The sequence below is a fragment of the Colobus angolensis genome, unplaced genomic scaffold (assembly GCF_000951035.1).
Source record: "Colobus angolensis palliatus isolate OR3802 unplaced genomic scaffold, Cang.pa_1.0 Scaffold26, whole genome shotgun sequence".
Classification (NCBI taxonomy): domain Eukaryota; kingdom Metazoa; phylum Chordata; class Mammalia; order Primates; family Cercopithecidae; genus Colobus; species Colobus angolensis.
Window position 1 is genome coordinate 14,781,175 of NW_012115821.1, and position 14,476 is coordinate 14,795,650.

At 41.7% G+C, this 14,476-nt stretch overlaps 1 protein-coding gene across 4 annotated transcripts in view; it reads left to right on the forward strand.

Moving 5' to 3' along the window:
• The first annotated feature begins 262 nt into the window (after positions 1 to 262).
• The window catches only part of ARF4 (ADP-ribosylation factor 4), a 28,724-nt gene continuing 14,510 nt past the window's right edge, over positions 263 to 14,476 (forward strand). Inside the window, exons 1-4 of one of the 4 annotated variants that reach the window (XM_011947247.1) lie at positions 263 to 439; positions 548 to 697; positions 12,288 to 12,368; positions 12,744 to 12,853. In XM_011947247.1, the coding sequence (XP_011802637.1) occupies positions 631 to 697; positions 12,288 to 12,368; positions 12,744 to 12,853 (258 nt within the window). In that variant the 5' untranslated portion in view covers positions 263 to 439; positions 548 to 630. Of the gene's footprint in view, positions 698 to 12,287; positions 12,369 to 12,716; positions 12,854 to 14,476 lie in introns of all 4 variants that reach the window. The other 3 variants (XM_011947246.1, XM_011947248.1, XM_011947245.1) reach the window with 3 other exon arrangements.

Below are 14,476 nucleotides of genomic sequence, written 5' to 3' on the forward strand. Positions count from 1 at the left end.
AGGGCGGGGTTCCTCACCTAACCCATAATGCTCAGCTCGCCTTTCCGGAAGCAAGTACTATCACCCCCCGACAATGCCTTTATTCGAGCGGAAGCGTCTCGCCCTGAGTCTGATTGGAAGTGACGAAGCGAGGTATTGTGGGACTTTGTCCGTCTCCCAGTACGCATGTGCCCCAGCCGGCCTCTCCCGACTCTTGGAGCCACGTCCAGACGGTGGCGTCGTCGAGAGATGCACGTCAGCGCAACTGGCCAATCCCCTGAGTGCGCAAGCGCAGTGGCTTGGGCGCACCGGAAGCGCAGGGGGATGGGGCGGCGGTGACGCGATTCTGTCCGCGTTGGAGGGGCCGGGCCGCTGCTGGAGTCGCCGCGGCCGCCGCGTGACGTGGCACAGCCAGATCCTAAAGGCTAGAGCCGGAGCTGCCGCGCCAGTCGCGTAGCAGGTCCTCTACCGGCTTATTCCTGTGCCGGAGCTTCATCAGCACAGCGGCCAGCGAGACGTGCCCGCCTCCCCCTTTCTTCCTCCGCTCTTTCTCTTCCCTCTCTTTTAGTTTGCCTGGGAGCTTGAAAGGAGAAAGCACGGGGTCGCCCCAAATCCCTTCTGCTTCTGCCCGTCACAAGTGCCACTACCGCCATGGGCCTCACTATCTCCTCCCTCTTCTCCCGGCTATTTGGCAAGAAGCAGATGCGCATTTTGATGGGTGAGTGAAGTGCTGCGAGTCGAGGCGGGACCTGGGAAAGGCAGAGTCTCCACAATTCAGGTGGCCTCTGGGCCTGTTTTTCTTTCCGCCCGCCGTGGTGGGGGAGGGGCGCCGGGTCGGGGGTCGGGAGGAATTCTTACGGGGGAACAATGGAGCGGAGGGTGAGCGATCCCTCCCCAGATCTGTCGCCAGACGAGGCAGGGACAGGGCTTTGGGCAAGATTTCTTCTTTCTGGACTTGACTTTTTCCCCTTGATCTTATTGAAAGCTGGACAACATTAGGCAGAGATGTGGGGAAAGCCAACTCTGGGAAGCAAACACTTGGTGAGGCCCTTTCTGGGGGTGCAATCTGCATACCTTCTTGCCCGGGTGTGGACAGCGGTCAGGAGGGAGGCAGAGCCACTCCAGCCTTTTCCCTACCCCTCTGCGCTTCGTGTACAGTCCCTGTACACTCCATTGGTTTGTGAGCCAGCGGCCACCCGGAGCCTGGAGTCGCCCGGGGCAGGAAGTTGCGGTGGCCAGGGAGCACCCAAGGTTTCTGAAGAGTCTGGAGTCCTTCAGCGCTCACTTTGCTAAACTTGGCCTTGCACTGGATTCCTTTTCAAGTTTTTCCCTCCTTGTTAATCTCATTCTCCGAAAACCAAGCTTATCTTCTATTTCTTTGGCTATTTTCAAAAACTTTAAATGTATTTGGTTTGTTCTCCTAGGTTTTCAAACTTATTTTTAGCCGGCTTAAAGTCTAATGCAAAAAACCGAATTTTTAAAAAATACCTGATAAAATTTCAGTAACTGAACTGAACATCATGACGCTGACTTTTAAGGTAGCCTTGTTAAATAGTAACTACAATTTTAAAATTTGTTTTTAGAAAATTGACTTTTAAAAAACTGCTTTTTAGGGGGCGTGTTTTTGCTCAGCTAAGGGAGAAGGGCTGTCAGTTGGCTGATGTAAGCAACCGCTCCCGGTTACTGTGACCTGCCTACAGCACAGCTGAGCTCCATGGACTAGAATAACGCTGAAAGAAGCCCCTCTAACTTTGAACGTTGAAACTTACTGGTTCATTAGCTTGTGTTCTACCAGAGGAGGTTTTATTTTTTTTCTTTTCTTTTGTTTTCCTCTTTCTTTCGACGGAGTTCTGCTCTTGTCACCCAGGCTGGAGTGCAGTGGCGCAATCTCCGCGCACTGCAACCTCCACCTCTCGGGTTCAAGAGATTCTCCTGCCTCAGCCTCCCAAATAGCTGGGATTACAGGCATGCAACACCACGCCCGGCTAATTTTTTGTATTATTAGTAGAGACGGGGGTTTCACCATGTTGGCCAGTCTGGCCTCGAACTCCTGACCTCAGGTGATCCACCCACCCGGGCCTCCCAAAGTACTGGGATTACAGGGGTGAACCACCATGCCCAGCCGGAGGTTTTATTTTCGAACTGTACTACCATCGAAAGCTTTCAAACACAAGCTTCTGTAATATTTCAAGGTATATAAAGAGTAACAGTATATACATTGGCTCATGTTTAATTTTCTTCTTAATTCAGCGTATTTACATTTTGTGAAACAATTGTTTATGATTCATAAAGTATTTTCTCTTTCAAAGTTTCTTAGATTTCCTTTGTCAAGAGAACAGAATTATTTTAGGAGGGCAAGCACATTTAAGTTTTAAGTGACTGAAAGTTGGCAGTCTGAAAAAGGATCGGAAGTTAATGGGAGGACTTTGGACTGCGATAAATGAATTTTCAGCCTGTTCTTTAAAGAGATTTAACAATACATGGTTGTGTTCCAGAACACGTAGTATATTGGTCTTTTTACTTAAGATTTATTGTAAATAAATTGCTATTTTTCGTTTCCTTAGTTTTTTGTGATTGATGAAAGTATCAGAGGGGCAAGGAAGATAGAAGTATGCTAGATTTGAAGAAAATGGGAGAGAAAAAATACTGAAGTTTCTGCATTTGTGCGGAGGATTTAGGAGTTACTTGTTTTGAATGTTTTACTCAGGCATGCTATTGTTTTGCACTTTAATTTTGGGATAATCAGTTTTCCTTGACTAAAAACACTTCAGTCACAAGATCAACATTTATGGTAACTCATCAAAGGAGGTATCAACGTACGAGGGAGATATGTGCATGAACAGGGAAAAAGGTGGTTTGGAAGTTTGATAATTCTTAATTTTTCTGTCTGGCTTTATGAGTGACTGACAGCAAAAATAATAGATCACTTTTTTTTTCTACCCCATTCAACTGTTGGAATTATTGGTTAATGTTTTACATTAGTGTGCTTCTTTTTTCTTTATAAAGCTTAGATAAGATTCATACCCTCCTGAGTCAGTGTTTTTTTCAGACTTTACCATTTTAAAGTATAAAGGAGATAGGAGTTAGCTCATGTCTCGGGTTTGCCAAACTACTGTGGGGAAGTTTTAAATTTAATTCCTACACCTGCTGTTCTTCCAAAAGTTCAAGTAACTTTAAAAGATGTTGGAAGTTAGCTTGTAGTTAACTGTAATTAAAAAACCAACACAGTGTATCAAATTTAACATAATCTGGACTATTGATTGACAGAAATTATGTACTAGTTATAAGGGGAAGTTATGCGAGTGATGGTATTGCCCATGCTCCTCGAGTTAGAAAGCAACAGCTTCTGGCCAGGTGTGGTGACTCACACCTATAATCCCAGCACTTTGGGAGGCCAGGTTGGGAGGATCGCATTGAGGCCAGGAGTTTTTGACCAGCCTGGTCAATTTAGCAAGACCCCATCTCTATTTGAAAAAAATAAAAATGAAGCAATAGCTTTTGTATTTAATTTAATTTAATTTTTTTTTTTTGAAATGGAGTTTCACTCTTGTCTCCCAGGCTGGAGTGCAGTATGGCACGATCTAGGCTCACTGCAACCTCTGCCTCCTGAGTAGCTGGGATTACAAGCACCTGCCACCAAGCCCAGCTAATATTTGTGTTTTTAGTAGAGACGGGGTTTCACCATGTTGGCCAGGCTAGTCTCAAACTCCTGACCTCAGGTGATCCACCCACCTTGGCCTCCCGAAGTGCTGAAATTACAAACATGAGCCATCACACCCGGCCAGCTTCTGATGTTTTTTTTCCTTTTGAGTAGCTGAGACAACAGAGACATGCCATTCGACCTGCCTGGCTAATTTTTGAAATTTTTTGTAGCAAGAAGGTCTCATTATCTTGCGTATTCTTGGGCTGAAGCGATCCCCCCACCTTGGCCTCGAAAAGTGCTGGTGTTACAGGGTGAGCCACTGAGCCTGGCTGCATTGTCCTATTTTAAGTCTGGTTTCTGTATCTTGATCCATGATAAGATGTAATGTTGGTAAGTGAATCCTTAAATTATGTATATATCCAAAAATACTAATGTGTTCTGCAGAGGAATTATTAATTCTGATCTCTTTACTTTGAACTTTCCAATTCTTGCCTGTTGAACAGCTGAAAAAGTGTTAGTTTTTAAAAGTTTGCTGATACCAGTGTAGTGTAGTATGCCAGTGTAGTTCTGTATTGTCTTGAATGTGACTGTGGTTTTGGGGGTCTAGAGATGTTTGGGAGAAAGGATCCTATATTTGTCACTTTAAAAAATATTACCAAGCTAAAGAGTGTTTTATATTTGTTTCTTAGCATATTTTGTAAATCCATCTATTTATGTAATTTTTTTTCCTCCTGATTCTAAAGGTAGTATATGTTCCTTCTGTTACATTTAGAAAACAGGTAAAAGAATAAAGTGATAATTACCTATCTGTAATTCCACTATTCTGTCATATTTATTCTCAGCCTTATTTTTATTTTTATTTTTTGAGACAGGGTTTTGCTCTGTCAACCATACTCTAGGGCACATACAAATGGCATGATCATAGCTCACTGTAGCCTTGAACTCGTGGATTCAAGCGATCCCTCCTGCCTTAGGCTCTGGAGTAGCTAGGACTACAGGCACCACTATGCCCAGCTAATTTTAAATTATTTTGTAGAGAATGGGGGTCTTGCTCTGTTGCCTAGCTGATCTCAAACTCCTGGACTCAAGAGATCCTCCTGCCTCGACCTCCCAAAGTGCTGGGATTACAGGTGTAAGCCACCACACCTGGTACACGCTCAGTCAGCCTTTTAAGAGGAAGTTTTTGTTCCTCTAAAATTGTAGTTGTGATATTTAGTTTTGTGTCCTCTCTTTTTGATTTAGCTTATTACAAGCATTTTCTCAGGTTATTGGTTGAACATATAACTGCCAACCTTTGAAAAAACAGGCTCTTCTCATTATGTGAATATAGGAAACGGAAAAGGCAAAAATCCTGTTTCATGCCACTGGTTGATAGGTACAGCCATCCTTAGATGCATCCTTTTGCATTATTACAGTAGTGCAATAGGCTGTCAGAAACTTTGCTAATTTGCTGCTAATTAACTGATAAAAATGCAGATGTTTCTCATCCGTGCATAGAAGCAGAACTTAAGTTCACATTTTTCCATATACCTGGTGGCCTCAGTTTCAGTTTGGATGGTCAAGCCTCTGATTAATTCGATAAAATATATTTGAGACAAAGTCTCAATGTATCACCCAGGCTCGAGTGCAGTGGTGCAATCTCGGTTCACTGCAACCTCCACCTCCCGGGTTCACGCAATCCTCCTGCCTCAGTCTCTCGAGTAGCTGGGATTACAGGCCCCTGCCACCATGCCCGGCCACTTTTCATATTTTTAGTAGAGATAGGGTTTCACTATATTGGTCAAGCTAGTCTGGAACTCCTGACCTCAGGTGATCCACCTGCCTCACTCTCCCAAAGTGCTGGGATTACAGGCGTGAGTCACCGTGCCCAACCAAAATATTAAGATACAGTATGTACACCAGAAAAACCTGAAGTCAGGATGGCAGTATGTAAATAGTATTTGAGGTCTCTGGCATCAGAACTAGGGTTTTTTGGTTCTGGCTTTTTAGAAATTTGTTTTAAAAATCGAGATATAATACGTATACCATAAAATTTACCCTGTTAAAAGTGTATAGTTCCGTGAGTTTTAGTATATGTATTGACAAAGTTGTGTAACCATCACCATTGTCTAATCCCAGAATTTTTCATCATCCCTCAAAAAAACCTGATACCCATTAGTAGTAATTCCCATTCCCCCTTCTTCCCATCTTCTGGCAGTCAGTAATCTCTTTTCTGTTTCTATGGGTTAATCTATTCCAGACACTATATTTAATGGAATCATGATTTATGGCCTCTTATGTCTGGCTTTTTTCACTTGGCATGATGTTTTGAAAGTTCATTCATAGTGGACGGGCACAGTGGCTCATGCCTGTAATCCCAGCACTTTGGGAGGCCGAGGCGGGCAGATCACGAAGTCAGGAGTTTGAGACCAGCCTGTACAACACAGTGAAACCCTATCTATTCTAAAAATACAAAAATTAGCTGGGTGCGGTGGCAGGCACCTGTAGTCCCAGCTACTCAGGAGGCCGAGGCATGAGAATCCCTTGAACCTGGGAGGCACAGGTTGCAGTGAGCTGAGATTGTGCCATTGCATTCCAGCCTAGGCGACAGAGCAAGACTCTGTCTCAAAAAAAAAAGGAAAAGAAAAAAATTCATTTATATTATAGTGAATATTAGTCCTTCATTCTTTTCATTTTTTTCCTTTTCATAAAATCCACATAAGCACCTCATTTCTTTTGATGGCCAAATAGTAATTACATTGTATGGATAAACCACATTTTATTTATTCATTCATCAGTTGATGAAAATTAGGTCGTTTCCACTTTCTAGCTCTTCAACATTTATGAACAAGTTTTTGTGTGGACATGTGTTTTAAATTATCTGATAAATACTTAGGAGCGGAATTGTGTCATGGTAACTGTCTTGAACATTTTGAGGACCTGACAAACGTTTACATTTTACATCCTCATTTACATCCCACTAGCAACGTATGAGGGTTCTGATTTCTTTACAAGACTTAGGTTTTTAAATATCTGTTCTTTTTCTGTGATTATGGGGGACATTTCTGGACATTAAATGTCTCATCTGTAAAATGAAAGATTATTGTGAGGATTAAATTCCAAAAATGTATAGAATCACCTAGTACTATGCTTAGAATGCAGTAAATATTCAATTTTAAATTATTGTTTAAAATTATCATGCAGCATGGGCACCATGGCAAGACCTCATCTCCACAAAAAAATTTTAAAAATTAGCTGGGCATGGTGGCATGCCCCTGTAGTCCCAGCTACTGGGGAGGCTGAGGTGAGAGGATTGCTGGAGCCTAGGAGTTTGAGGCTACAATGAGCTGTGTTTGCACTATTGCATTCCAGGCTGGGTGACAGATCAAGACCCTCTCTCTCGAAAAAAAATGTATATACACATAAACACACACACTTAAAATTATGAAGGTATATTTCAAACTTGTAGATAATTTGAAAGATAAAGGAAAACATGAAAAATCTTTTTATCTATCTGAAAATACTCTTTTGTCTTTCCAGTCTTACCCCTTTCTGCAATATTTTTTTCTCCCTCAAAGTTGAGATCATTGGATCTAACTTTTTTTTTTTTCTTTTTGCCCAGGCTAGAGTGCGGTGGCACTATCTCAGCTCACTGCAGACCCTGCCTCCCGGGTTCAAGCCATTTTCCTGCCTCAAGCCTCCCAAGTAGCTGGGATTACAGGCGCCTGCCACCGTGCCCAGCTAATTTTTGTATTTTTTAGTAGAGATGGGGTTTCACCATCCTGGGCAGCTGGTCTTGAACTCCTGACCTTATGATCCACCTACCTTGGCCTCCCAAAGTGCTGGGATTTCAGGCATGAGACGCCATGCCTGGCCAGATCTAACTTTTTAAATTTAAAATATAAGTATTTCTTGCTGCCCTAATTATGGGCAAAGGTTTGTTTTGTGGGGACTTTTTTGTTTGTTTTTCTGAGACCGAGTCTCGCTCTGTTGCCCAGGCTGGAGTGCAGTGGCGCCGTCTGGGCTCACTGCAACCTCCGCCTCCCGGGTTCAAGCTATTCTCCTGCCTCAGCCTCCTGAGTAGCTGGGATTACAGGCGCCCACCACCATGCCTAGCTAATTTTTGTATTTTTAGTAGAGATGAGTTTCACCATGTTGGCCAGGCTGGTTGTGAACTGCTGACCTTGTGATCTGCCCACTTCAGCCTCCCACAGTGTTGGGATTACAGGCGTGAGCCACAGCGCCTGGACTTGTTTGAGACAGGGTCTTGCTGTGTTGTTCAGGCTGAAGTGCAGTGGTACGATCATGGCTCACTGCAGCCTCAATCGCCTGGGCTCAAGGGATCCTCCTTCCTCAGCTTCCCATGTAGCTGGGAATATAGATGCACACCACCCTAATTTTTTGTTTGAGACAGGGTCTCAACTTTGTTGCCCAGGCTGAAGCACAGTGGTGTGATCACAGCTCACTGCAGCCTTGACCTCCTGGGGTCAGGTGATCCTCCCATCTCAGCCTCCCCCAGTAGCTGGGACTTCAGGCATATGCCATTACACCTGGCCAAATTTTTTTTTTTTTGAGATGGAGTTTTGCTCTTGTTGCCCAGGTTGGAGTGTAATGGCGCGATCTCGGCTCACTGCGACCTCTGCCTCTCAGGTTCAAGTGATCCTCCTGACTCAGCCTCCCAAGTAGCTGGGATTACTGGCATGCGCCACAACACCCAGCTAATTTTGTATTTTTAGTAGAGATGGGGTTTCTCCATATTGGTCAGGCTGGTCTCAAACTCCTGACCTTAGGCGATCCACCTGCCTTGGCCTCCCAAAGTGCTGGGATTATAGGTATGAGCCACCATACCCCACTCACACCTGGCAAATTTTTGTATTTTTTGTAGAGACAGGGTTTTGCCATGTTGCCCAGGCTGGTCACAAATTCCTGAGCTCAGGCGATCCACCTGCCTCAGCCTTCCAACGTGCTGGGATTACAGGTGTGAGCCACCAAACACAGCTTCCCAGCTAATTTAATTTTTCTTTTTTTTAAAGATGGATCTTGTTCTGTTGACCAGGCTGGTTTCAAACTCCTGGGCTCAAGCAATCCGCCCACCTCCACCTCCCAAAGTGCTAGGATTACAGGCATGAGTGACTGCCTGGCCAGCAAAGATTTCTGAGGTAGTTTTCCTGCTATATTAAACACTTTGGTCAAAGTGCAGGTCTTGTTAAGGAGAACAAGTATTATTCCAGTACATCTTTCAATACAGTTGCTTGTTTCTGGACACAAAGGGGAGGGAGGACATTGCTGGGCTATACAGATTAGTCTTATCTCGGCTAGTTGAAAATTGGTAATAGTTTTCATTTTGTGGAGAAATTTCACTGCCAAATATTGCAACATTAAGGAAATACATAAGAAATGACTAAAGTGGTTCAAAGTTGTTGGACCAATATGTTTTTGAGTAAAGAACTGTAAGTTTTAAGTGATGACAGTATATGTTTAATTTGTGCATTAAAGCTTAGAAATAACTTTTTAAAAAACTTAGTTTGCATTTGTATAGCATTGTTATTTTTGATACAACTGCATAAGATACATTCTGTGTTGCTGTAAGCCATTAAACTGTTGTCTTGTAATTTATATTTAGAAAATAATTTGTGGATGCTTAAAAGTCATTGTGGGTAAATTATTTTTTCCCCTGGAATTCTGGGGTGACCTAGAAATGGTTGCATGATTTTGTAAACACTTCCCTTTTTGAAAAAGTAAAATGAGTATATAAAATACTATATATTTAAAGCCCTCAAGCAGTCATCTTCAAAAAGATACATCAGGAAATGTAAACAGCCCAACATTTTAATAAAAAAAAAATCTACTTGGACAATTTTTTTTCTCTTTTCATAAAAGTAATACATGTTTTTTGGGTAAAAGACATTCCTATCAGTAGAGGAGCAAGGAAACTATTAATTATTCATACAAGCACATATAAAACCTATTAAAAGAAAATTTGGAGTACCGACATGCTTTTGTATAATTTAAAATAATATAATCATGATTTGTCTTGGATTTCTTCCATTCTTTGTCAGTATTTTTGGATATACTTTTTTTTTTTGAGACCAAGTTCCGCTCTTGTTGCCCAGGCTGGAGTGCAATGGCATGATCTTGGCTCACTGCAACATTCACCTCCTGGGTTCAAGCGAGTCTCCTGCCTCAGCCTCCAGAGTAGCTGGGATTACAGGCATGTGCCACCACATCCAGCTAATTTTTGTATTTTTAGTAGAGACAGGGTTTCACCATGTTGGCCAGGCTGATCTCAAACTCCTGACCTCAGGTGATCCGCCCAGTGCTGGGATTACAGGCATGAGCCATGGCACCAGGCCTTACATTGTTTTTAATTGGCAATCTGAGGTCCAGTTGGACCTCTGGTGATAACTGGCAGGTACCATAGTTTTGCGTGTGTGCGTGTGTATGTGTTTCCTAATCAGCGTCTGTTTCATTTCTGACTTGGCTGAATCATATTTGAACTTAAAGGTTAATTTTAGTTAACTTAAAAATCTGATGCTTTCAAGAGACAGCTTTGTTGAACCATTTAAAGATCCAGTTGTTTTTTGCCACCCCCCCCTTTGTTTTATATCTTGTTACTAAAGATGCCAAACTTTAACGTAGTTCCTTTTTATGTATTTTTTAGAATTATGTTTTCTGATCTTTTTGATACTGTTCCATACTCAAAAAATAAAACACTTGTGTAACAGTTGGTTTTTACTGTTATGCTCATGAATGAGGGCTTGATGTGGGCTGATCACACTGACTACTATTTGGGAAGAAATAAACCTGTATCCCAGTATGAAGTGGGGAACAGGGTTTTACAGGACAAAGGAATAAAAGGCTTGAGTCTCCAAAAAGAACTTAAAGTTATTGTTGGTAGGGTACAGAGCAGAAAGGGTTGGTAAGAGGGTGGAAGGAATCGGAATTGCCTGTAGCCTTCAGTTCTGTTTTGGACTAACTGATAAAAGATAGACTTACTTGCATAGGAATGTAAATTAGATAAGTGAGATTATTTCAGCTCTTTTTTAACTTACTAGCATTGCTTTTATGTGCTAAGTCATGCTTTGATTTAAATATTAAGACAGTGTCCTTGCTTAAATCAATACTCAATTGAATTGATATAAAAATCTGTGATAAATCCAGGCAGCCAGGTATGATATCCTAAGAACAATGATAGATTCAATGAGGTTATTAGATATTGATCTTTCATTTGTGAGGGCTTTAACAAACACTGCAGAATATTCAGGTTTTGAGAGATTCATACTTACAAGCATTTAATTTGTTCTTCACTGTCACCCTAATAAAGAGGTATAGCCTCTTGTTCTAGTGTGGATTATTTTCACAAGCAAACACATTCCTCCCTACTTCTGCCTCAAATAAATCATTTTAAGAATTTAGGTCGGGCACAGTGGCTCACACCTGTAATCCCAGCACTTTGGGAGGCTGAGGTGGGCAGATCACCTGAGGTCAGCAGTTCAAGACCAGCTTGGCCAACATGGTGAAACCCCGTCTCTACTGAAAATACAAATTAGCTGGGGGGTGGTGGCACGTGCCTGTAATCCCAGTTACTCGGGAAGCTGAGGTAGGAGAATTGCTTGAACCTGGGACATGGAGGTTGCAGTGAGCTGAGATCATGCCATTGCACTCCAGCCTTGGCGACAGAGTGATACTCTGTCTCAAAAAAAAAAAAAAAAGAATTTAGATATTACTTGTATTGTAGATGAATGTGATAGGGCCATTTTTATAACACAGGTTAATAAGACTTTGGTTTTCATTTTGGCACATTTAATGTTGAAATGGATTTAAGCAGGGGTAAAATTGGCTTCATCTTCTTTTATTATCATTATAAGGTCACTGGGACATAGTTATATAAGATCACTAGAACATAGTTACATCACTGGGACATAGTTATACCAGTGTATTTTTACCCCTTAACATCAAAATCTGTTACCCAAATTTTACTCTGTAAATAAGAGAAAATATTTTTACAGATCTTAAGATAATTCTTTATTCACTTATGTGTTCTCTGAATCAACTTCTAATCTCTGTTTTAAAAAATGGTAGTATGGCTGGGCACGGTGGCTCACACTTGTAATCCCAGCACTTTGGGAGGCCCAGACTGGCAGATCACTTGAGACCAGGAGTTTCAGACCATCCTGGCCAACATGGTGAAACCCCATCTCTACTAAAAATACAAAAATTAGCTGGGCATGGTGGTGGGCGCCTGGACAACAGAGTGAGAGTATGTCCCCCCTCTCTGCTGCCCCCCCGCAAAAATGCTGGTAGTTCATAGAATTAATAAGGTCTTGAATTGGAAGAGATCTTAGATGATCTGATCCAGTCCCTTTATTTATGGCTAATTTCTCTGACCTCAGTGTCCTAAAGTCACTCAACTAGTTTGTGGCAAAGCTAGAGATTAGAGCCTAAGTCAGCTATATACTCGTTTCCTTTTACTAGTACATGCTGTCTCTCTTGGTCTAGAAAGAAGAATGGAAAGGCTTTCTGTAGGAAGTGTTGCCTTTAGGAATCAGAAATAAGATCATTTCATTTCTAACTCATTTGTGTCTTGAACAGTCAACTTCTACTTTTGAACTATAAATTTACTGTAAAATTATTTCTTGGAGTGTGCTGTTGGTCTGGATTTTAAATCTATAATGTCTTCTTCTAGTTGGATTGGATGCTGCTGGCAAGACAACCATTCTGTATAAACTGAAGTTAGGGGAGATAGTCACCACCATTCCTACTATTGGTAAGAAAGTTTACAGATGACTTTATATCATGATGATATGTTGTAAAGTGAAATATATACAGTCTCGTTTTGAGACTCTCTTTTTGTTAAGCATGTTGATTATCTTAGAAGTACTTTTAAAACAGGCCGGGTGTGGTGGCTCATGCCTGTAATCCCAGCACTTTGGGAGGCCGAGGTGGGTGGATCACTTGAGCCCAGGAGTTCAAGATCAGCCTGCATAACATATTGAGACCTTGTCTCTGTTGATGTTTAGGTTTAAATATATTTTTTTTAATAAAAAGAAGTACTTTTAAAACACTAAGAAAATTCCACAATAAAAGGTTTTATTTTCTTAATGACGCTGCACAGTGGTCATTTTTTTGTTTTTCTTTGTAGGTTTTAACGTGGAAACAGTAGAATATAAGAACATTTGTTTCACAGTATGGGATGTTGGTGGTCAAGATAGAATTAGGCCTCTCTGGAAGCATTACTTCCAGAATACCCAGGTAAGGGATACTATATGTTCTTATAACTTTTCTCTGTGGGTTTCATGCTCTAAAGTTTATGTTAGTATCTGGTATTTACTTGGATATTGGTGTTTACTGTGAGTTGGCATTTGTCTTATCACCACTTACACATTCTTCAGTGGACTCTCACTTATGCCTCGAAGGCTGACTTATATAGGGTGGAAGAGTTGTAAGGCACTTATGGTTAAGTGTTTGGAAGATGGGGTGGGTGCTGGCGTACTTCTCAAGAATGAATTAGGTCTCTTATCCATAGTTCTTTGCTTTCCATCTTAGTTTAGAAAGTAAGGTCTGTATAAACTGTCATTGTAGTTTCTGATGAATGTAAGACAATTGATAGTCCTTTGTTTAGCTCAGTTACTTGTTTACTTTATTAAATACATTAAGGTCAGTTTGCTGCATTGATTTGTAAGATATTTTTATATTGCCACATAGTGTGTATATATAATACTGGCATGGAAGAGACTTTAGTGATCCTGTAGAACAAGAGTTCTCAAATTTGGGGGTGGCACGTAAGAATCACATGGGGAACTTTAAAAATCCCAAGACCTGGATCATCCCCTAGACCACTTGAATCAGAATCTCAGGGGATATAATCCAGGTACAGTAGTGTTTCTTAAACTTTAATATGCATATCAATCTCTTGGGTATTTGTTAAAAATACACATTAATTCCGTAGGTCCTGGCTAAGGCCTGAGATTCTGTATTTCTAGCAGGTTCTTGGGTTGTGCTGATACTACTGGTCTGGTATCTTACAGAACAGCACTATTGACATTTTGGGCTGGGTTATTCTTTGTTGTTGGGTATGGGGAGGGCTCTCTGTGCATTGTAGGTTGTTTAGTGGCATTCTTGTCCTCTACCCACTAGATGGCAATAGCAGCTCCCCTCAACTAGCAGCCCAAAATCTCTCCACACCTGCAAAATATCCCGTGGGGCAAAATTGTCCCCTGCTGAGAACCACAGTTCTAATCTAACACTCTTACATATGAGGAAACTGAAACTTGTAATGACTTACCCAAGATGGGAGAGTTTCTTCTTACTCTTCCTTTGTTTAACCTGGTCCCACCTCAATTGTTTTTTCTACCACCCAAGGAATTTGTCAGTTTTTGTTTACTAATTAAGTTGGTAATTATTTTTTAAGTGGATATCACTGCCACTTTATATGTTTAAGATTTGCAGTGTCATCTTGTTATCCAGCTCTTAAAACATTGCATACAAGTGGGGTTTATTGCCATTAGGTGGCAGTGAATACCTTAGGTGAGTGGCTGGGACAAGCAGATTTACATAGTATGTCATATTAAATAAGTGGTATACTTTTTTATTTAAAAACGAGAATGTTTAGGCCAGGTGCAGTGGCTCACACCTGTAATCCCAGCACTTTAGGAGGCTGAGGCGGGCAGATCATGAGGTCAGGAGTTCAAGACCAGCCTGACTAACACAGTGAAACCCTGTCTTTGCTAAAAATACAAAAATTAGCCAGGCATGGTGGTGTGCACCTGTAATCCCAGCTACTCATGAGGCTGAAGCAGGAGAATTGCTTGAACCCGGGAGGTGGAGGTTGCGGTGAGCCGAGGTTGCACCATTGCACTCCAGCCTGGGTGACTG